At 48.1% G+C, this 22,560-nt stretch overlaps 1 protein-coding gene across 5 annotated transcripts in view; it reads left to right on the forward strand.

The window, feature by feature from the left end:
* The window catches only part of LOC119456546 (TBC1 domain family member 5-like), a 103,698-nt gene that overhangs the window by 68,912 nt on the left and 12,226 nt on the right, over positions 1–22,560 (forward strand). For all 5 annotated transcript variants that reach the window (XM_049669962.1, XM_049669965.1, XM_037718378.2 and 2 more), the window contains 4 exons: positions 1,705–1,811; positions 7,601–7,710; positions 14,851–14,948; positions 15,392–15,654. In XM_049669962.1, the coding sequence (XP_049525919.1) occupies positions 1,705–1,811; positions 7,601–7,710; positions 14,851–14,948; positions 15,392–15,654 (578 nt within the window). The remainder of the gene's footprint in view (positions 1–1,704; positions 1,812–7,600; positions 7,711–14,850; positions 14,949–15,391; positions 15,655–22,560) is intronic.

The following is a 22,560-nucleotide window of genomic DNA, read 5'->3' on the forward strand; positions in this document are numbered from 1 at the left end:
AAACTTCACTAAAACAAAAGTACCGAGAAAAGGGTGTCAAGGCTGAGAAAATGACTAGTAGGCACAGTGCCACAATTATAATTAAAAAGAATAAAACTGATTAGTAGGAGGTAATATCACATACTAATTAATGACCAAAAGTGCATGGCCTGCTTGCCAGCACCTGCTTCTGGGGCCACCGGATTCAAGATAGAAAGCCAGCACTTTCTAGCTATATTTAAAATATGTATATGGTAAAAGAAATTCCACACAAGCAGATTCCCGAGATGGAATGTTTATCGTGATAGGCAGCTTGGGGACGTATTCAAAAACATTCTACTTCGGCGATATTTCGCTTTTCGCCTTCAGGCCTGCGCTGATTGGCTGTTTTAGCAAAATTGGATAAGCTGATTGGCTGGTTGCGCCCGACGTCATTCAATTTTGCTCAACCAGCCAATCGGCGCACATCTGAAGGCGAAAAACGAAGTATCGCCGAAGTGGAACGTTTCAGAATACGTCCCTTGCTCAGGTAGCTTCTCACACCACGAAAGTGCCAATAACATAATGCTGCCAGAGAAATATCTCTGACACTTGAAGAAGAGCGCCGGAAACTAAGTGATACAAACATGTGCGAAAATGAACCATCAAAATGTTGCCCTCGGAACATTTCTATAAGCGCTCCACAAGGCGAACAAACGTACCACATATAGCAGTCAGAAGCACAGCTCTAAATTTCAGTATGCAACTGTACAGTTCTGCCTACTATATACATACTTGGGCCATGGTCATCCGCACAAAAGTCGAAAAGACACTAATAAAGCAGACGCTGCTCGCGCGCAGAACCTTGCTGCGCACTTGCATTGAGGCGCGTGTTGCTGAATTGATATCAGTGGCGATGCGAAGTCAAAGCTATTGCGAGTTCAAGCTTCTTTTTTTCTTTATAAACTGTCGTAATACATCAGCAAGTTAAATATTACGTATTTTCAACAGTGTACCAATAGACGTAACTGAAAAATAAAGCGTCTTTGTATGAGAAAAAAAATGACGTAACCGAGACCGAAAGCATAGAGAAAAAATGCCGAAAGTATTGGCTTTTGCACGCGGTGACCAGCAGCAACGTTACTAGATCCCCAGCAGTGCGTGCAGAGGTCATGATAAATTGCAAAATAAATGCGGTCATAACTGAAATTCTGGGCTTTAATACTACAGTTGAATCTTTTCAGAATGAACAGATGAATATTTCGCAATTCAGGCACACATTTTCCCTCTGGATCGTAGGATTTCGAACATGCACAGTGATGATGATGTCAAAAAACAAAGTTAATGCCCCGCTACAGGGCTGTAACAGGCAACAGCGCGACTTTTGCTCTCCTAGCTTCCCAGAGACAACTTGCTTGTATTTCTGCGCATAGTGTGTGCATTTACTTACAACGCACAATGTACGTTCGATGTGCGAAAGCTTTGAATGTGCAATAAATGTCCATATCACAAATACATTCGATGTCTTTTGGATGACCCTTGACTGCCACGTGCTAGTCGAACATACTATAGATGTAAACTAAACGTCGTATAAATGTCTTGGATATTTGGTCTTTTGTGGTACGTTCAATGGATATTTGTGGTTTGCTGGGTATGCATACTCACAGTGCTGGTGTGCCTGAAGCACAGGCACACCAGCACTCACCTGCCTCACAAGTAACTGGCAGTACGTCTGTTCCATTCCAGTGCTGAACTCGGATTATGCGAAGTGCCTGAGCTACTTGATGAAGTATCCAGCAGGTCGAAATGTCACCTACATTCTTCAGCTGGCTCTGCACTTAAAGGACGCCAAGGTGTGTTTATGGCACAACAGTTTCTATCCCATAATTATTGCTTGTCTAACACCAGTGATTGTGTAAGCATTTGTAAAAGCCTCTTTAGTAGAACTATAGGGAATGAAAATAATTTTTCGCATGCTGTCACTTGAATAAGTAGACCGATCATGACTTAATAAACAAGTTATCTCAATGGCAATGTTTTTCTTGTTAACATTGCAAAGGAACAACTCTTAAGTACTCTTTAAGATGCCCAGTTGCATTACTTGGTTGATATTTTTTATGCTTGTTTGGCAGCATTAGGACTTGCTGTTCTGCTTTGAGTCTTTTTCTTTTAACCGTGGCATATATGATTAAATTCGGGACATTTAATTTGCACAGTCATGCTGTCTTTGCTGGGTGCAGCTTAACACCGTACATGTACTGTGTGCACAGGTGACAAGACAGTGTCGCACAGGCGGCATCTGGTGGTGCGGTACACTGGCATGTTTAGTTGTTATGGCAGCCTTAGTGATGGGATAGCAGTGAGATGGTTGTGGTGTTGTCAAGCTGTTGTTGCGATGATACCTGACTGCACAAGTGGGCACTGTTTGCCTTCGTGGGTGTTTCTTTCTACATGGTTCAAACAAACTTTAGCGAGCTGTCAGGGCTCCTCACTACGCATTACCCTCTTGATCATTGCACTCATCTTAAGCTGCCAGATGGGTGGGGACAATAGTCGTGAATGTAAATGGGTCATTCCACGCCAAGAAGTCCCAGACATTGCACTCGACCCAGTCAGGATTATATTCCAAAAAATTGTGGTCAATCATTTTGGTGCACTCTTTGCCTTAGTAAACTATATTTTCAAGAATTTTTTTTTTCTCTTACAGCGATTTGAATGTTGCCATGGTGGGCGAAACCTAGGTTGCAAAAAACACTCGCAAAAATACAATACTTCATGGAGCGCCTTAAAAAGCTGCTGGTTGCTAGAAAAGGAATTGCGCTTTCTTACTTCTCTCATTGGCAGCTTTTACTTTGTCTCACAATGTGCTCTATGGTGAAGCACTACTGCAACTCTGCGCCAATTTGGACTATCTTTACAAAATTCTACAAGTTTTACAGACACAATACAACTGCATCACGTGGCTGGGTAGTTGGTAGCAAATGTGTCATAAAAATATTGAAGTTGATGGGTGAGCAGCTTCAAAGTGGAATAGGCACAAACATTGCAAAATGTGCGAAATGCCTCATGTTCCGGCACATATACGGAGTCTCCGTCTCAACTATCGTGCACCAAGATTTAAAAGTATGCAAATGCCACATAGCTGGACAGAACCCAAGGTAATGTTGTTTCGTCGTCGCTTGGAGATACTCTGATTATTTTTTGCATTCTGCCCAATTAAATTAGTTCAATTAATTAATCAACTTCTCAAATATTATAATTTGAAAAGTGTCAATGAGAAAACTGTAGAGCAACATGAAAAACTCGCGATACAGCTTTCTGTTGCTCAATACAGGCTACATAAAAGTGTTTTTCCAAGCGTGGAAGAAGCCCACGAATACACGCAAAGGGTCTCGAGCGGCCAGTCGCGCGGCAATTGTAGGTGAGGAAAAAGTTATTTTGAGTGTCCACCTCATCCCTGGGTGCTGGCCCGTAAGTCCTCTTCACTGTGCCATGCGCTACTCTTGGGCAACAGAAAGATGCGGTGCCCGCGCGAGTGGCAAGATCGTATGCTGCGTAGTGTTTTCACATTGCTGGCAACTTGTAAATAGTGTGGCTGGTTGGCACAAGGTTTCGGAAGGGCATCTAAGGCTGCCAATTAGTACTACAAGCTGCTATTTTACTGACACATTCCTGCATTGGTGTAGGTACAACAAACACAGTAGAAATTAGGTTGTGTGCCCCGTTTTGGTACTTTCCAGAGGTTTCACTTTTTACTGCCATTGCCGACATATGGTCTTTGCCCCTTGAAACACCTGTGGTCCGTCTAGGCTTTTTTCCATGCTTTCTTTATAGGACTCACCCCTATGACGGCCAGCGTCTCATTTACGTCTTCATCCACTATTTCCGCCTCACTCGGATCAGAGCGAGCTCCACTTTCCGGGAAAGCACCTTCAGAGCTTGTGACTTTCGTCGTAATGTAGCACATGCGCTTGCGCTTCTGGCACAACCTCTCGCCAGGCGTAGATTGGGGTCAACCAATGTTGTGGTATTGATGCCATGTCCCACGCATATTTTTCACATGCACGAGGAACATGTTAGAGCACGACTTCGACGTCATGTGAGTTGTTAACCATTTCATGAACATGGTATAGTGATGGTAGCATACAGTAGAGATGTCTTGGGCACGTTTACACCGCAGTTACACGAGACGACGATCACTTTTGCTGAGATCTTTCACGTTAAATGTCTGCTCTTGTTTTGACCGTGTTGTCTTGTGGCAGTCTACAGGGTCAAGTGAACATGCAGGCATTCAACTTCCTCAAATGCAGGAAATGAGACATAAATGTACAGAGCAACTGCCTGCTGCCATGTTCTTAGACAGATATATACTGCGCCATCAAAGTTACACTAGCTCTGCAAATATTGCTTGCGCAGGTGTTTTGGCATACAGAATTTTCACTAAAAGGTGTAGTGAACAGATCCACAAATAAAAAAAAAAACGTACATTTTTTTTACATCTCACCATGACGTATATATATATATAGAAACTTGAGCAGAAGCGTAATGGAAGACAACTTCATTTTGCTTGCTAGTTCTTCTTCTTTCGGGGGTTTTACGTGCCAAAACCAGTTCTGATTATGAGGCACGCCGTAGTGGAGGGCTCCGGATTAATTTTGACCTCCTGGGGTTCTTTTACGTGCACTACAATGCAAGCACATGGGCTCATCGAAAAATCAAGCACATACCTTGAAGACGAAGGTATAAGATATACCTTACTAGTTCATTCGTGAACCAAGAAATAAAAGTCCTTTAAACTTCTTGATGCTTACCTTCAGAGGTACAAGCTTCACATGTAGAAGCATCGGCATGTCCCCTACGACATCTTTTTTCCATCATGTCAGCCACGCTAAGAGAAGCAATACTATCGTACCCTCGCGTCCGTTCCAAGCTAGAGCCTTCTTTAAATGTACGCAGTCAAAGAGTAAACCCCACGGGCTCTCTCGCCATCCCCGCTACATGCATTGCCGTCAGCTCAGTAATTGTCAGGCGGCATCGTCCTCCTAGATATTTATCGCTTCCACTTCAGTTCTACTGACACGCCTGTTGTCAGTATAAGAGCACAGGCACTCCATGTAAAATATGACAAGACAGCAGTATACTCATCATTTGCAGTGTTTATGTTACGTGCTGCCAATATATGTGGCGGAAAGGTGACCCGTGGATCCTGTGCGCTCGGTCAGTGAGGCGATCACTGTAGCAAAGTTCACCTCCGCTGAAAAAAGATGCATTCAGCTCTGACGCACTAACGGCATGACAGGTGGCACCATGGAAAATCTGCGAATGCGTGTCAAAATGTGAAAACACAAAGCAGGATAGAATTTTGGCACCTTTGCTGACGCCGCATCTTTCCGTTGCCCTAGAGAAGTGCGCGGCACAGTGAAGCATACTTACAGGCCGGTGCCCAGGGACGTGGTGGACGCTCAACATGAAGACTTTTTTCTCATCTATAATAAAGAATACATCATCTCACCCTACGGGCAACCATGGTGGGATGCGAAAGCATCGCGGGGGTTGTGCATCGAGTTTCCGTTTCGTTTCACTTGGCAACACAACCCAATGAAAGTTAGAGTGAGAGAATGTATTGAGAATGTATTGAGAATGTATTATATTGTTAGTTGCTGAACTAGCGTCGAAGCACGCCGACGGCCGTGTTACGCTGACGTTCGTTCTGGACGCTCCCGACCTTGCTCAGGTTGTTGTCGAACCAAAGCCGGTCGCACACGTTGCAGCTCCGATCGAGGAAGTCGCACTTGAACCGCGCATCAGCACCGTCGAAGCCCGGGCGTTGTAATGGCCTCGAACGTGTTGCTGCTCTGGCCGCAGACTCGCGTTGTCTCGTCGCTTCGGGATCGGGAGCTGCCGCTCGACGCTGCCGTTGCGCTTTGACTTTCTGAGTTCGGGGTCGGCTTGATAACGCTGACGTGCCACTTCGGCGTGCCGAGCCCGTGTTGCTTCCGTAGAAGTTTCCTGCCGACGTTGATGTTTACGTTCGGCATCCCTGGCCCGAAGTTTGGGGTCCGCTTGCCGACGCTGATGTTTATGTTCGGCTTCCAAAGCCTTCCTCTGCTCCGTGGCGGTGGCGCTGCCGCTGCAACTAGGGCCGACGTTGACGTTGTTCATGGTGTTTCGCACATCGTTGCACAGAGAGAGAATGACGGAAGCTCAGCAAACGCGCGCTTTATTCTGCGCCACGACACTTGCACCGTCTACCGGCGTACCCTTAGACAGAGAGTGAGAGAGAGTTATATGCAATGATTTGCTGCGCCGCACCTGTGGTGGAGAGGGGAGGAGGAGAGCGCACACCTGCGTAGGAGAGGAGAATGAGGGAGAGTTGCGTATACGCAGTATGGGTGCGGACGCCGCAGAACGGACACTGCCCCGAGCATAAGATGCTCTCGCATCTAAAAGTACTGCAGTCAAACTTTCAGAAATAAGTCTCTTTTCTGCACCCTTTCAAATGAATGCAAGCAAGCATTTTTACTTAGATCGCATCCCCAATCTATATGTGCCTGAACATGAGGCATTTCACACATTTTGCAATTTTTGTGCCTCTTTCACTTCGAAACTACTCGCCCATCAACTTCAATACTTTTTGACACATCTTACTGCCAGCTATCCAGCCACGTGATGTAGTTGTATTGTGTCCATAAGTCTTGTAGACTTTCTAAAGATAGTTGAGATTGGTGCAGAATCGCAGTATTGCTTCACCACAAAGCACTGTGTGAGGCAAAGTAGCGCCCATCATTGGGAGGGAATAAGAAAGTGCTATTCCTGGGGGGGGGTTACTCTGTAAGAGTCCACCTAGTGGACTGTCCATTTCGGCTGCTGCCGATTGGCTGGAGCTGCACGAGTGAGAAGGAGACAGGGGCCCCCAGCCAGTCTCCTTCTCGCTCGTACAGCCGTAGCCAATCAGCAACAGCCGAAATGGATAGTCCACTAGGTGGACTCCTACAGAATACCCCCCCTATTCTAGCAACCAGCTTTTTAAGGCGCTCCGTGTAGTATTGTATTTTTGCTGGTGTTTTTTCGCAACCTAGGTTCCATGGCAACATTCAAATCATTTTAAGAGACTGAAAAAATTTTTTCTTGCAAAAATAGTCTACCAGGTCAAATAGTGCACCAAAACGATTGGCCACAGTTTTTTTTTTAATAGATTCAGAAAATTAATAAATTCTGGGGTTTTACATGCCAGAACCACCATATGATTATGATTATGAGGTATGCCGTAGTGGGGGACTCGAGATTATTTTTTACCACCTGGAATTCTTTAACGTGCACCCACTGCACGATACGTGGGGGATTTTAGCATTTCACCCCCATCGAAATGGGGCTGCGGCAGCTGGGATTTGATCTCGCGCTTTCAGCCTTAGCAGCCTAACTACTACCACGGCGGGTGGAATGAAATCACAGAGAGTTGAGCCCAGTGCCTGTGACATTTGGCGTGGAATGACCCAAATGTGAGTGAGCGTGTAAGGTGTACTTGCTGTGAATCTATACATGCACGAGGAATGAGGAATGGCACTGTCTTTTGAATGGCTGCTCCCAAGTACGTTGTGGGAATGTCACATGCAAGCTCTGAAACCTATCTTATGCATTTCAGAAATACTTGAAACCAGGTGAACAAGAATTTGATGTGTACAGTCCCAGCTTGGTCACAAAGATATCTGGGAAAAACCTGGTGGCAGTTGAAGCCCCAAGGTCTTTTGGCAGGTGAGATAAGCAGCCGCAGCTTTATGTGTAATCTTAACTTTTAAGCATTATGAGCTTATATACTTTGCTTCATTAAAGGTTCTGATAACTGCCAAATTGGCTTCATCACAACTGATTCTGCTACAGACTTTAGTGTATAACAGGATTTTTTTGCTTACGGTTTTTCATTCCTATGCTGGGGGATGCTGTAAAAATTGTCAATCGAAAGTAATTGCAATTGCATGCTGCCAAAAAAGTGGCAGTTGCACCCACTCTGCATGCATTGTAGTTGAGATTTTCAGTACTCGGTTCATCTGTGCCAAGTTGCACTAATCCTATGGCCTGCACAGTTGTAATGTTACAGAGCACGACACATCACTGTAAATGTTACTGGCACAGAAAACATAATTGAGTGAGTACTAACACAATATTTTCTACTATTAATTTCTCATGTTAAATTGGGGTCCTGGGCATCTAAACACTAGAAGTACTAGCGAGCCTCAGGGTGGCCTGAATAATTTACTATAACAGCTTTTCTACAGCCAGTTTCAGTTTCTTTTCCCAGGAGATGTATGTGTCATGACATCATGACACAGAAGACAGTCTTCTGGGAACAGAGCATCGTAACATTTTGGCACTCGCTCCAACTTGCTCAGTTCTGCGCTATGCTGCTGCATTAGGCCTCACAATTCATGTTTGTTGCACATTTGTTGGACATATTCTTGTGCCATATTTCAGTGTAGTAGGCTTAAAAAAGGGCATAAGTAAACGAGTTGTGGCACCACTCTTCTCAAGTAAAAAAATACTGATGAGTGGCTTTGTGTAAGACCCCCTGATCAGTACTACTATCTCTAGACCCCATGTGGCATCATATCATGTACCCATCTGCTGGCAGGCAAGTTTAATATTGCCACCAGGAGCAGTGGGTACAGTGCTAAGAGGCAGGCACGGACAAGAAGAAAGAAGTGCGCAGTGCTTCTCCGCCCGCTCGATAGCCAGCCCCCAGCGCCGTGCTTTTCAGGAGCCGCTACCCTCAATAAACGTCGGGTCGCCCAGTTCTCTCACAAGGCACGTGACAAAGTGGTGGAGGTGCGGGGTATTCCTCACCCATGTCGCAGACCCCTTCTGGCAGTGGAACCACTACCCCCGTGCCAATCGATACGCCAGTCCACCGGGCCAGCCGCAGGATCCGGGGACTGCCTCCTGAAGACCCCGCAGTGCTTCAGACCATATCAACCGGTATGGAAGGCGCCTGCAGTGACGAACCGGTACACGCTTCAAAATCCACGGGTTCCAAAGTCGTTCCATGGCAAGGCCGTCGAAGACTGGATGGCCGACTTCGAGCGCGTGGCTGAATACAATGAATGGGACGACACAAATAAATTTTGAAGTGTCTACTTTTGCCTGGAAGACGGCGCGCTCACACGGTTCCAAAACCGTGAACAGCAACTGACGTCGTGGCCTGAGTTCCGCCGTCAGCTACTAGACGCCTACGCCAGTGCTGATCGCCGCGAACGAGCCGAACGAGCAATCCAGGTCCGCGTTCAGCTTCCCAACGAAAGTGTTACCACGTTCATCGAAGATATGACGCGCCTCTTCAGACGAGCAGACTCGGGAATGGCCGAGGACAAGAAGTTGCGTCACCTGATGCGAGGAGTGAAAGAGCAGCTCTTCGCTGGTCTTGTGCGGAGCCCTCCGAAGACTGTCGCCGAATTTTTATCTGAAGCTGTAAGTATGGCAGAAGATGCTGCAGCAACGATCGAATTTCTATGAGCGGCAAGTGAACGTGACATCCACCACCGATATTTTCACGGCCACCCGAAGCAACGATGACCACCTTCGCGAACTAATCCGCACTGTCGTGCGCGAAGAAATACAGAAGGCTTTCGGCACGTCACAAGTGGCGGTGAGCTCTATTGAGAGTGTCGTCAAAGATGAAATTCACCAAGCGCTCCGGTCGACCTGTCCTCTGCCTTACACCGCGCCTGCACCTACTGAACACCGCCGTGCGACCTACGCGGAAGCCCTGAGACTCCCTGCACCAACCCCGCTGTTAGTTCACGCGGCTCATCCGGTTACGCTTTCATCTGCACAACCGGTACCATACATCGCAGAACGACGCGCGCCTCCAGCGTTTCCCTCCGCCACTCCTCCCGCTGTGGTTCCGCAGGAGCAACCGGTATATTACGCCGACGATCGACGCATGACCCCTCGGAAGTCGGATGTTTAGCGCACACCGGACCGTCGGCCTCTGTGCTTCCACTGCGGTGAGGCAGATCATTTGTGCCGCCAGTGCCCATACCGACGTCTCGGGTTGCGGGGCTTTTCCACCTACTCACCGCCACCCCGACTTGGCCAACGACCTCGGGAGATAGAAGATTACCTTGCTCAACAACGCATGCCACCGTCTACCGGGCGACAGTCACGCTCGCCGTCACCACGTCGATTTTCACCACCGCCCCAGCGATATTCCGGCACACGATCACCAAGTCCTCGCCGGGAAAACTAACCACAGCGACCTTTGGGGGCGAGGCCGCTGATAGTCGACACGCTGAAGACCTCCGATCGACGCGAACGAGCGAGGACACTGATCTGACGTCAACTGCAGATGAACGGAATGACCAGCTTTCGCTCGACATACCGGTGGTGATCGACGGTTACGCGGTTAACGCATTAGTAGATACCGGTGCGGACTATTCCATCTTAAGCAGGAAGCTGGCGAAGTTGCTGAAGAAAGTAATTACCCCTTGGAATGGCTCGCAGATTCGTACAGCTGGTGGTCACGTCGTTACTCCACTGGGTACCTGCACGACAAGAGTTCGGATTCGAGGATCGACATTCGTGGCGAGCTGCCTTGTCCTACGCTATGCTCCCGTGACGTCATTATCGGCGTTGATTTTCTCCAAGAATACGGCGCTGTTATTGACCTACGGGGAGGTGTAGTCACCTTCTCAGCAGACCGAGCACTCGACGGGTACGACCACAAGCGTCGAGACGACGCCCTTCGTGTCTCCAACGAATGTGTTACGCTTCCTCCGCGAACTAGCGTCCTAGTCGAAGTGATGTGCGGTGGAATGCGCGAAGGTGAAGTGGTCGCTGAAAGTAACTTATCGCATCTACTGATGCAAGGTGTTTGTGCTGCTAGAAGTGCGCTACAGCTTAGTGATGGCAGTTCTCAGTTGCTTGTCACCAACTTCAGTAACGAGCATCGACACCTGTTCCGCGGTACTTCGATAGCGTTTGCCGAGGAAATAGAGCACGTTGCTGAATGTTTTACCCCTGAACCAGTGAGGATGGCTGACAAGTCACTGGGCAACGTCGACATTAATTCAGAGTTATCTGAAGACAAACAGGCGGCACTGCATGAGCTCTTGCTTGATTTCAGGGCATGCTTCGCAAGCTCGTCTAAGGTACGCCAGACTTCAGTTACAAGGCACAGGATCATCACATGCGACGACGCACGCCCGATACGCCAGCAGCCCTACCGCGTGTCGGCAAAGGAACGTGAAGCGATTCGTACGCAAGTACAAGAGATGCTTGAAGACGGCGTGATCGAACCTTCTAACAGCTCATGGTCGTCCCCGGTCGTTCTTGTGAAAAAGAAAGACGGAACGCTACACTTTTGCGTCGACTACCGGAAGCTCAACAACGTAACTAAAAAGGACGTGTACCCACTGCCGCGTATCGATGACTCGTTAGATAGACTGCGGCGTGCCCAGTACTTTTCGTCACTCGATTTGAAAAGTGGATACTGGCAGATCGAGGTCAACGAACGAGACCGCGAGAAAACTGCCTTTGTGACTCCCGACGGCCTTTACGAATTTCGAGTGCTCCCTTTCGGTTTGTGTTCTGCCCCAGCAACCTTCCAGCGAATGATGGATACTGTCCTCGCTGGACAGAAGTGGCAGACTTGCCTTGTGTATCTTGACGACGTAGTTGTCTTTTCTGAAACATTTGAGCAACATCTTCATCGCCTGCGGCATGTGCTAGAAGCACTCCGATCGGCTAATCTCACGCTTAAACCAGAAAAGTGTCACTTCGGTTATGAAGAGCTCAAGTTTCTCGGACACGTCGTCAGCGCCAAAGGAGTTCGACCCAATCCCGACAAACTTGCCGCTGTAGCAGTTTTTCCTCCTCCTGCCGACAAGAAGGCTGTCCGACGCTTCCTGGGCTTGTGTGCGTATTATCGCCGCTTCATCGACAACTTTTTGAAGATTGCGGAACCCCTGACTCGCCTAACCAGGGATGACACGCCATTTGCCTGGACGCATGAGCAACAGGTGGCCTTCGCTGAACTACGATAACGCATGCAGTCAGCCAGCACCCGTCCTGGCTGATTTTGACGAAGAGGCTGACACCGAGGTGCATACTGACGCCAGTAACATCGGCCTTGGCGCAGTACTCGTCCAACGTCAAGACGGCCTTGAAAGAGTAATAGCTTATGCTAGCCGCTCGCTGTCCCGTGCCGAGGCGAACTACTCTACCACAGAAAAAGAGTGTCTCGCGGTCGTCTGGGCGATCACGAAGTTTCGCCCTTATCTCTACAGCCGTGCCTTTAAAGTGGTGACAGACCACCATGCTCTATGTTGGTTGGCGAACATACGCGACCCTTCAGGCCGACTGGCACGATGGAGCTTGCGGCTACAGGAATTTGACGTCACTATAGTTTATGAGTCTGGCCGCAAGCACGAAGACGCCGACACGTTGTCGCGTGCTCCCGCCGAATCTGTCAGTCGACAGCCAAAGGACGACGACGGCTTCCTGGGCGCCCTTACTACGTCGGACTTGGTCAAATGGCAGCGTGATAACGCTGAAATTCGACCTCTCATCGACCACTTCGAGGGCCGTCACACATCCATACCACGCCATCTACGTCGCGTCTTGACGTCTTTCTGTCTACGAGACAATCTGCTCTACAAGAAGAACTCCCGCCCGAATGACCGAGCCTACCTTCTAGTAGTTCCCAAAGACTTGCGGGACGATATTCTTTTCGCTTGCCACGACGAGCCTACATCTGGCCACCTCGGCTCCTCACAAACGCTTGCTAGAGTGCGCGAGATGTATTACTGGCCCGGGCTTGCGGCAAGCGTAAAACAGTATGTTAAAGGCTGCCGTGAATGTCAGCGACGAAAGTCACCACCCCTGAAGCCCGCCGGGTTATTGCAACCCATCGAACCACCTCATAAGCCATTCGACCAAGTCGGCTTGGACATCCTTGGGCCTTTTCCCCTGTCAACCGACGGCAACAAGTGGGTGATCGTCGCCACTGACTATTTAACCCGCTATGCCGAGACGGAGGCGCTCCCACAAGCCACGGCTTCTGAGGTAGCACAGTTCTTCATGTGCCACATTGTATTGCGTCATGGTGCCCCATCCACTGTAATCACAGACAGAGGAACGGCGTTCACGGCACAGCTCATGGACGAAATTTTTCAATTGAGCAACACCAGGCATCAAAAGACGACTGCTTACCATCCGCAGTCCAATGGACTTACGGAGCGATTAAACAAGACCATCACAGATATGATCTCTATGTACATCGACGTCCAGCACAAAACATGGGATCGCGTCTTGCCTTACGTGACCTTCGTGTATAATACCGCCGTACAAGAGATGACGCGGTTCGCACCATTTCGCCTCGTTTACGGCCGCGAAGTACAGACGATGCTGGACGCTATGCTTCCGTGTCACGACACCGAGCACCTAACGACTGACGCCGAAGAATTTGCTGAGCGTGCTGAGGAAGCCCGCCAGCTCGCGCGGCTGCACATCGGTGAGCAGCAACATGCAGATGCACGGCGCTATAACATCCGTCACCGGCAAGTGCGCTACAGTCCCGGAGACCAAGTGTGGGTGTGGACCCCTGTTCGCCGCCGTGGCCTTTGTGAAAAGTTGATTAGCCGGTATTTTGGCCCATACAAAGTGCTGCGCCGCACTAGTGACGTGTACTACGAAGTCGTTCTAGACAGTGCGGCGCAAACACGGCGTAGACAACAACCTCGCCCTGACGTAGTTCACGTTGTGCGCACGAAACCATGTTGCGCGTTCGTGATTATTATTTTTTATTCATCTTTCTACTTACGCTACTGTTAGCAACCTCTCTGTTTCTTGAGACTGTACCCGTCGCGCTTCCCCGCTGTTGTGCTTTTGTTTTTCCTCTAGCTGTGATTGTGTCCTTTGCACGAGCACCTGCCTTGCCCATGCTGTTTCCCCCTCCTTTTCTAACATTGCTTTTTGAGCATCGAGCTGATGCTCTTTCCGAGGAAGGGGGGAAATGCCACCTGGAGTAGTGGGTACAGTGCTAAGAGGCACGCACGGACAAGAAGAAAGAAGTGCGCGTGCTTCTCCGCCCGCTCGATAGCCAGCCCCCAGCGCCGTGCTTTTCAGGAGCCGCTACCCTCAATAAACGTCGCGTCGCCCGTTCTCTCACAAGGCACGTGACAATATCATGTAATGAGCGCAGTGTAGAAGGCTGTATTCATGCCCACTAGAATAAAATTTGAGAGGTAGCGTCTCCAATGGCATCCAGAAATCTCTCGGACCTCATGTGCACATTTCGGAGAGAAAATCATTTGCTAGGACACTTGTTCAGCACCTCTTTGTTCACCTTGATTTTGAGCGATAGCAGCCTGTTAAGCCGATCTAATGCAGCAATGTATAGTTTGTAGGCCATACTAGTATAACAAACATCACCAGAGCCTCGCTCACAATTTGGCTATGTCGTTGGACATGCTAGACTGTACTAGAATAGGCTTGTTACGGCCTGTGTTCATTTGGGGGGGGTATTCATGTGAATGATCATGTAGGGACTCCCAAGTTACGACACACTGGTGTATCCTGTCTTTCATATTGCATATCTCAGTCAGTTGCGCTACGCTGGAAAACAAGGCAAATGCTACGTGGAACGAGACACAAAATGAAGTGCGCCATCTAATTGTGACTTGATTCTACTGAAGATAAAAAAATTATATATATTTTTTTTGTCTACAGTTTCTCATTTCCTATGCTGCAGGATGCTGTTAATGGAAAATACCTGTTGCATGATGCCAGAACTGCCACTCTTCTGGTGCCATTGATGGTTTCTGATGGTGCTTTATGTTGCCATTAGCTTGACAATAGATTATATTGATATTGCACGCACCCTGCTTGTCTGTTTTGCAGACCTGTAGGCCGGCCCAATACCTTGGGGATTCAGGCGTCGAGCTCGAGAGCCAGCAGTGAACCAACGACCTTGGAGTCCGGCTCTGAAGTATCTGATGGTGAGAATGACACGAAAGAGAACTAGGAACTGGCATCACTGCTATGGCAATCTTTGTTTTTCATTGCTGTTTCAAGCGGTTTAGAAATTCTGAGGTGAAATGTGTGGTGCACTTTATGTAATTAGATTGATGGTGCCATTAAATTCACTGTAATCATCATGCTCAAGCAATTCGGTGTCTCTGATGAAATATACAGTTGCTGTATGGTGCCTTTAACTTGACAATAGATCATGTTCTACAGTGCTGCTAGATTGGTTCATTTGGCAGAATGTGCTCAAATCTCTATTGCTCATTGTATCCAACTCAAAAAACAATTACTCTTTTAGAGGAAAACGGCATGCAAAACACAATTGCTCCAAATACAACCTCGGCCTGCTTGCTCATGCAAAGAGCAGGCAGCCTATTGATAAGCAGTCAGCCATTTAGTCGGCAAGTCATTGCAGAGGAGAGTGCGGCTTCAAGAGGCAAGGGGCGTGCGGCACCACTGCGATCCCAGCCTAAGCACAACCAGGTGTGGTCGTTCCGGGGCATCAAGAAGAACCCCATCACCCAGAGCCTGAGCCTGTTGGCCAGCAGTGGCAGTGAGGGCGACCAGCATGACAAGGAGATGGTCCAGCTCAATTCCACTGTCGCTGTGCGCCATGGCAGCATAGAGGGGAGTGAGGTGCCACCATGGCAGAGGCACAACTGCGTGCCAGATATTCAGGTGGGTCATGTTCTCTGTGTTGGTGGTAATTGGTGGTATTTCCTAGAAGAGCTGTACTTGAACTAAATAAGCAGTATTTGTTGCAGCTTTGCAATAGGGTAAGCTTTTATAAATTGTTTCTTGCAGGTACTTTTAAACTTCTGATAATATTTTGCATATGCAGTGACTTCACTTGCATCAGCAGATTTTAAAAAATGTCCGACAATTACGATACTCCCTAATGAGAAACTTGAGGGCAGCTGTGTAGGTCTTTTCATTTCGCAATATATCGAGGCAAAGAAATTGAGACCAAAATCACAGCACCGACTGGCGGTGGGCCAGTGATGTCAGCGCCTTCGTGCGACCTCTTATTACCCCTGTCTTGCGCTAGCTGATTCCAACTTACACCAGCAAATTTCATAATTTTATCGCCTCAACTAATATTCTGCCATCCTCAACTGTGCTTCCCTTCCTTTGGCACCCATTCTGTAACTCTAATGGTTCACCGGTTATCTCCCCTATGTATTACATGCCCTGCCCAGCTCCATTTTTTTCTCTTAATGTCAACTAGAATATCGGCTATACCCGTTTGCTTTCAGATCCACACTGCTCTCTTCCTGTATCTTAATGTTAGGCCTAATATTTTTCGTGCCATTGCTCTTTGTGCGGTCCTTAACCTGTTCTTGAGTTTCTTCGTTAGCCTCTAAGTTTTGGCACCATATATATTAGCACTGGTAGAATCCAATGACTGTACACTTTTCTTTTCAATGAAAGTGGAAAACAGTCTACTGTACAGAACAATAAAAATGGGTTGGAGTGCCTGTCATATGCACTCCAACCCATTTTTATTCTTCTATACAGTAGACTCGCGATAATTCAAACTCCGATAATTCAAACAAATTTCAAATTTTTGGTTGGCCCGCTATGTTTTCAATGTATTTTAAAGCTGCCTAATTCAAACTGTGCCATTGTGTCAATTTGGTTAATTCATACTTTTTGCTTGTCCTTGCTGGAAAATATCTGCTGCCTTTGTTGCTTCTAGCTGAACATTTGCGTTCTTATATCAGTCACAAATAAAGCCGGTTGCCTGCTACACGTGTCAAAGCAGCCAAACTAGCCAAACCGTGCACACCAACAATCGCGTGTTGATTGAGGAAGAAAGAAAAAAGTCGCAGTTTCGCCCAACAGACGAAGTATCAATTGTGATAGCAAATTAGTAGAGAGCTATATGGAGCAAGGATAGTAGTTTTATCGGCTGTATAAACTAGGACACATTTGCTTACTAACTGAATTAACGAGCATGCTGTCAGCGCGTGCAAGCCAACATGAATTGATCACACTCGATCACCGCAGACAACCGCTGTCAAAACGCTGGCATGAGCAAGTGCGGCAGCAGCAGTGAGCGAAGGTTCATGCGGTCTATCGCTTTAACGGAAACTGAGAGGCGAAAGTGTAGCGGCATACAAAGGTAGGAGCCGTGTGCAGATCGCTTTAAAAATATGGTGCGCGCGACCGCCTGCAGCCGCACAAAGTACAAGTACGCAGTTGCTGGCAGAGTAGAAGCCGCACCCCCATCATCCCGCGCTGCCCCTTCCCACTTTCCTCTTTCTCGCGCGAGATTGAGTCGCCAGTTCCCCTTACTCCCGGTCGCAAGATACGCAGTTGCAGCACAACGTTGCCTCCCATCCCCCCACGGCCTTTCGTGCAACGGAAGATGTCGCGTTTGCTCTCTGCCGTGCATTCGCTCTCTGTGAAAGCGCGCGTCCCTCGCGCGCTTTCACTCGCACATACAGCATACGGCGCGCGGTGACGATTTTATCGCCCTTGGACGATACCGAGATGATCTCGGGATGATCATCCGATCTCAGGATGACACCAGTTTCGAGATATTAATTCCCGAACTTTGCGGAGAAATGCATTGGCGTTCCAGTTAGGTTCTTAACAAAACGTCGCTTTATGCATTGAAGCACAAAATTAACTGGAACGCCAATGCATTTCTCCGCAAAGTTCGGGAATTAATATCTCGAAACTGGTGTCATCCCGAGAATTTGTTCCAAGTGGATCCGCCTTGCGAACTCCACGGCTACAATTTGTAAATTGCAATATGAGCCATCAGGTAATTAGTTAAAAACTTGATTAGTGAATTTTTGTTAATTATTCGATTATGCATTTCAATTTCTTGTGCAAGTTTTGTCCGCCTCTTCGAGTAGACCAGCTCATGAACTAGAATTGTGCTATCTGCCACAGGCAACCTTAAATAAATTTTGAAAGTGTTCTCTGAAACACCCTGTATATGTATTGTAGTGACAAATAAGGGCGCCAGCAGAAAATGAAGAAGACGCTTCTTGTTGCTGGTGCTCGCACTCGCTCCGCTTGACGGTTGCCTGTTTCTGGCATTCATAAAAATGCCAAGCGCATCTAACCTTGAATGCATACTATCAATTGGTGGAGCGTGCTGGTTCCCTTTTCATCCTGGAACTCCGTACCCAGACTCTACCCCCAGCCTCGGCAATGCCTGACGACGTGCCACAACAAGGTGCTCCTGCACCACCGGTGGTCGCCTGCTCCGGCGTACCACGACAGCAAGACCCTGTCATTTTCAATGGCACCGACGAGCACGATGTCGAGACTGGCTCACTTCGTATGAGTGGGTAAGCGCTCACAATAAGTGGGATAACAGCGCCAAACTCAGCAATGTTAACTTCTACCTGGCGGGCATAGCACAGCTGTGGTTCCACAACTATGAAGTTGATATTGCCAACTGCTCCTCCTTTAAAACAAGCTTCGCGGAAGTCTTTGGCCGACCCGCTGTTCGCGAGCTCCGCACAGAACAGCGCTTACGCGGTCGTGCCCAGCAATCTGGCGAGAACTTCACGTCCTACATTGAGGATATTGTGGACCTCTGCCATCACATCAACCCTGCTATGTCTGAAGCCGATAAAATCAGACACATCATGAAGGGGATCGATGACGACGCCCTCCATGCTTATTGCCAAAAATCCCCAAACTGTCACAGACGTGGTCCAGTACTGTCAGAGCTACGACGAGTTGCGGAAACAGCACATTTTTCTACACGCCTCCCGAGCTCTGACTCAGCCAACATGTCAGCCTTAACTGTAGGTGCCGTTTCTACTGACACCACAATGCTAATGCCGCAGATACAGCAGTTTGTCCGAGAAGAAGTGGCGCGACAATTGACCCTTGTTCCCTGCGTCCCGGACTCCGCGCAGGCGCTTGCTTCGACGCTACGACAGGCCATAGAGGAGCAAATTTCTGAGGCTCTACCAACCACCTACCAGTGTCCACCTGTTTCCGCTCCTCTGACCTATGCTGAGGTCGCGTGCCACCAGTCACCAGCAATGCCACTCAGCTCAGATCCTGTTCGACCAGCAAATACCTTCTACGCTGCGCGTGCGCCTGTCCACCCGAACCCGCCTCCTTTTTGCCATCCCGCACCGCCATCCAGTGTTGCCAGGTCCGACGAGGCGGCGTAGCCAAATGCTAGAGAAGTTGTAGCCCAAATGTAGCCAAACAGAAAAAAAAGTGCAAAATAATTCGTAGCCAAATATAGCCATTTTTATTTGCAGTTTTATTTGTGTATACATTTTCACAGTCGACTACGGCAATCCTTTTTTGCACAACCCGTCGTAATAAAATGTCCGTGCTGCCGTGATGCTTGCACAGAACACTTTTTGGTTGGCCCCGGAAGCTCTTAAGTTCCAGCGAATCGCTGCAGAGGGCAAAATCAGTGCTTTTATTTTATGACAGATAGTACTAAGTTATTGTTTTTAGTTATTTACAGTAATATTAACTACTGACTCTGCTTTTTAGCTGACATGAACTAAAAATAATGTTCAGCGTCATCGATCTGCCTACGGCGTAGAAGTTCAGCTGTCCAGAGATCTGCGACGGCGATGTGCTCACGGCTTCTTTTTTTTATGAGCTACAACAACTCTTTCGCGCTATGATATCTCGCGTTATTTGTCTCATTGTCCTATCCTGATTTATCGGTTTTTTTTTTTTTTTCATTTTCTTTTTCAATTAGCTTGGCCCGGATTAGCTGCAGGACGCACACTACCTATATAGTGTCCATTTACATCAACCTGGCCGCCATCTTAGGTCTCTAGCACGCCAAGAACATGCGTTAAAAAAGTGTCAGACAACAGATGCCACTCACTGTCTGAATCGGTGTAAGCAAAGCTTTAAAAGATTACAGCGCAAAACGGCACACCGGAGTAAGAAGCGCGCAGTCATTTTCGGCGACGAGCACATCCCGAACTTACTCGCTCGAAATGGTAAAAGCCGTGACGGCGCACAAAGGGCAAAGGTAAACAACAAATTGATAACAGTGGTTATGCTGTGAAAATCGGTTTCTGTCAAAAAGCAAACCATGTTGATGGCTAATAAAGTTTTAGAATAGGGGCCCCTAAGGTTTGGGGCCCCAAAGAGTTTTGCGGGTGTTAGCGTTGAGGCTTGCAGGAGTTAAGAGATTTGGAATAGGCGTGTTGCGTTTGCGGATAGCGTGTTGCGCTTGTAGCATCACTATGGCGTCAAAGAAAAGCTGGTATAAATATTAAAATAAAATATACGTTTTTATGATCAGAAGAGAATTTGGACTTTCGTGTTTTCACGTTCAATTACAATTTAGAACTTATTCTATTCGCAACATGCAACTCTTTGCGCTTAGTTTTGAATAACCAAGTTTACGTACCTTCACCCAGCCAAGTCAATCTGTGTTAGGCCTACGAGCCATGAAACCGACAATTGAATTCGGAATCAGCGGCGCCCAATGAATCAATCTTCATTGCACATGTTAGTTGAGAGAAAGCGATAACTGCAATCACTTCCTCTAGCGTATGAACTTCACGAGTTACACGAATCGCGAACCCAGTTTTGTGATAGGTTAGAGCCATCGCTCCGATGGGCGCCGCCATGTTTGTTGACGAAAGTTTTTGTGGCAGTTTTTGGGGCTCCCGCTAAATTGATGAAATAGTGTGCCCAACGCAAAACCCAAACACAGTTTGCGTCTTGTGCAACGCTGGTTCTTTGGGGCCCAAAAACGTTTGAGGCCCCTATTCAAAAACTCTAATAATTGCTGTGATTTTACGTGCCAAAACCACGATATGATTGGGAGGCATGACGCAGTGGGGGACTCCGGATTAATTTTGGCCACCTCGGGTTCCTTTATGCGCACCTAAATCTAAGTACACCATTGTTCCTGCATTTCGCCTTGATCGAAATGCTACTGCCTTAGCTGGGAATCAAACCCGCGTCTTCGAGCCAGCGGCACGACACCTCACAAGCTAAGCTAACACGGTGGGTGAAGTTCATGGGACTTGGTGCACTGATGTCATGGTGGCAAACATGTTTCGATATTAGCAGAATGAGTATCTGCATTCGTGACGTTACGGGCACATCATCTAGAAGTAAAAGCACCAGAACCCACCTTTGACTCGGGGTCTTGCTCCCATTCTTTTTTATACGGTCTCGTACACTTGGCCCACTTCCTCATGTTTGGATTCTCCTCCCTTAGGAGGATCCGATCTTATGTCCAGCCTATAGAAATGAATCATGTAAGCACGAAGAAAAATCCATCTAGCAGGAAAAGGAAAATGGCAGTAAAGCTTCGTGCCAGAAACGTGGAGTAGGTCTAAAGCTGTGCCCAGCACGATACTTCACCCGGAAGACATGGCCATGAACACACTGGAGGTTGTCATCCACCCGTGCTTCCCTTCTTTCATGTCGGCGCCACGATCGCCCGACGGCCCCGACCCTATGTTATTGCTCTCCCTTCCTGAGCATAGTATGAGTGAGTATGTTAGTAGTACATTGTACTGTGAAAAACTCACTACTCCCAGGTTCATCCTGGTGCCCGGGGATCGGGTGCCGAACGGTCAAGCAGGGTGCAAGTTTAACCCTTTGCGGTCCGAAACGTTTACCCACTTTCCGGCTGTTCCGGTCCGAAACTATTTTGCCAGTTTGTGGCACCGCTAGCAAAACCACCAACTGTGGAAGAAAAACTCACAGGATATTTATTTTTTCTCTTGCATTCTGCAGGCAACTCCTCTACCAATATTTGAGCAGCGTGTGATACCACTCGAAGCGTTCTCCTGGGTGCAGGCCAGGGTTGTTACTGCAGGTTTTGCAGAAAAACACAGTTTCCCTCCTGCCTCCGTTTGTTTTTCGATCGCTACAAGCAGCACAGTCTTTGTTGCTTCGGCCTGGGAGCTTGTAGATGAAATGGCTCCTCCCATCTAGCCTTTCCTCGCACTCCTTCCGCGCAGACGGGCCTCGCATTTTGGCTCTAGCCCTCACGTCACCCACCAGCTGTAGGATGAGGTTGCGGCGGTACTGTAGGTGTCGCTGTTCTTTCTCACCATGATTCTGCAGCTGTGTGCGCTTCAAAATAAAGCCATTGACAATGGAAACCCCTAGAAGCTTTCACTAAATGCACCACCGTAAAACGCACACGGTGAAAATGTGGTCATGCTTCTCAGCGAACCGTGCGAACGTGCGGTTGCGCGCGCAAGTGAGAACGCTCTTGTATCCAGAAGCCGTGCTGAACATTGTGCTGTACCCTAGTGCAAAGAGAAGTAAACTTCAACAAACAAAGTTTATTTATCCCTCAAGAGATGGCGCATCGTGTTTATTGCGCGCGAACGTGCTGTTCTGCGCGCAAGTGAGAACTCTCTGGTATCCAGAGAGAATAAACATCTTTAATGTGCAAGTGCAGCTTTGGAGAGGCGTCCTCATTCCAGAATGCCGTGAGCTCGGGTCGCGTCCTGGGCCCTCGCAATCAGCCGTTGCTGATCTTCGAGGTCGGAGCTGGCCAAGGCTCTCTCCCAAAGCTCGTTCGTGTGGTAAGGGTTCGGAGGATTGAGTGGTGCCTCTCTGCAACCCCCTACTATGTGCCTGAGGGACCCGGGC

The sequence above is a fragment of the Dermacentor silvarum genome, chromosome 6, assembly GCF_013339745.2.
Source record: "Dermacentor silvarum isolate Dsil-2018 chromosome 6, BIME_Dsil_1.4, whole genome shotgun sequence".
NCBI classification, from domain to species: domain Eukaryota; kingdom Metazoa; phylum Arthropoda; class Arachnida; order Ixodida; family Ixodidae; genus Dermacentor; species Dermacentor silvarum.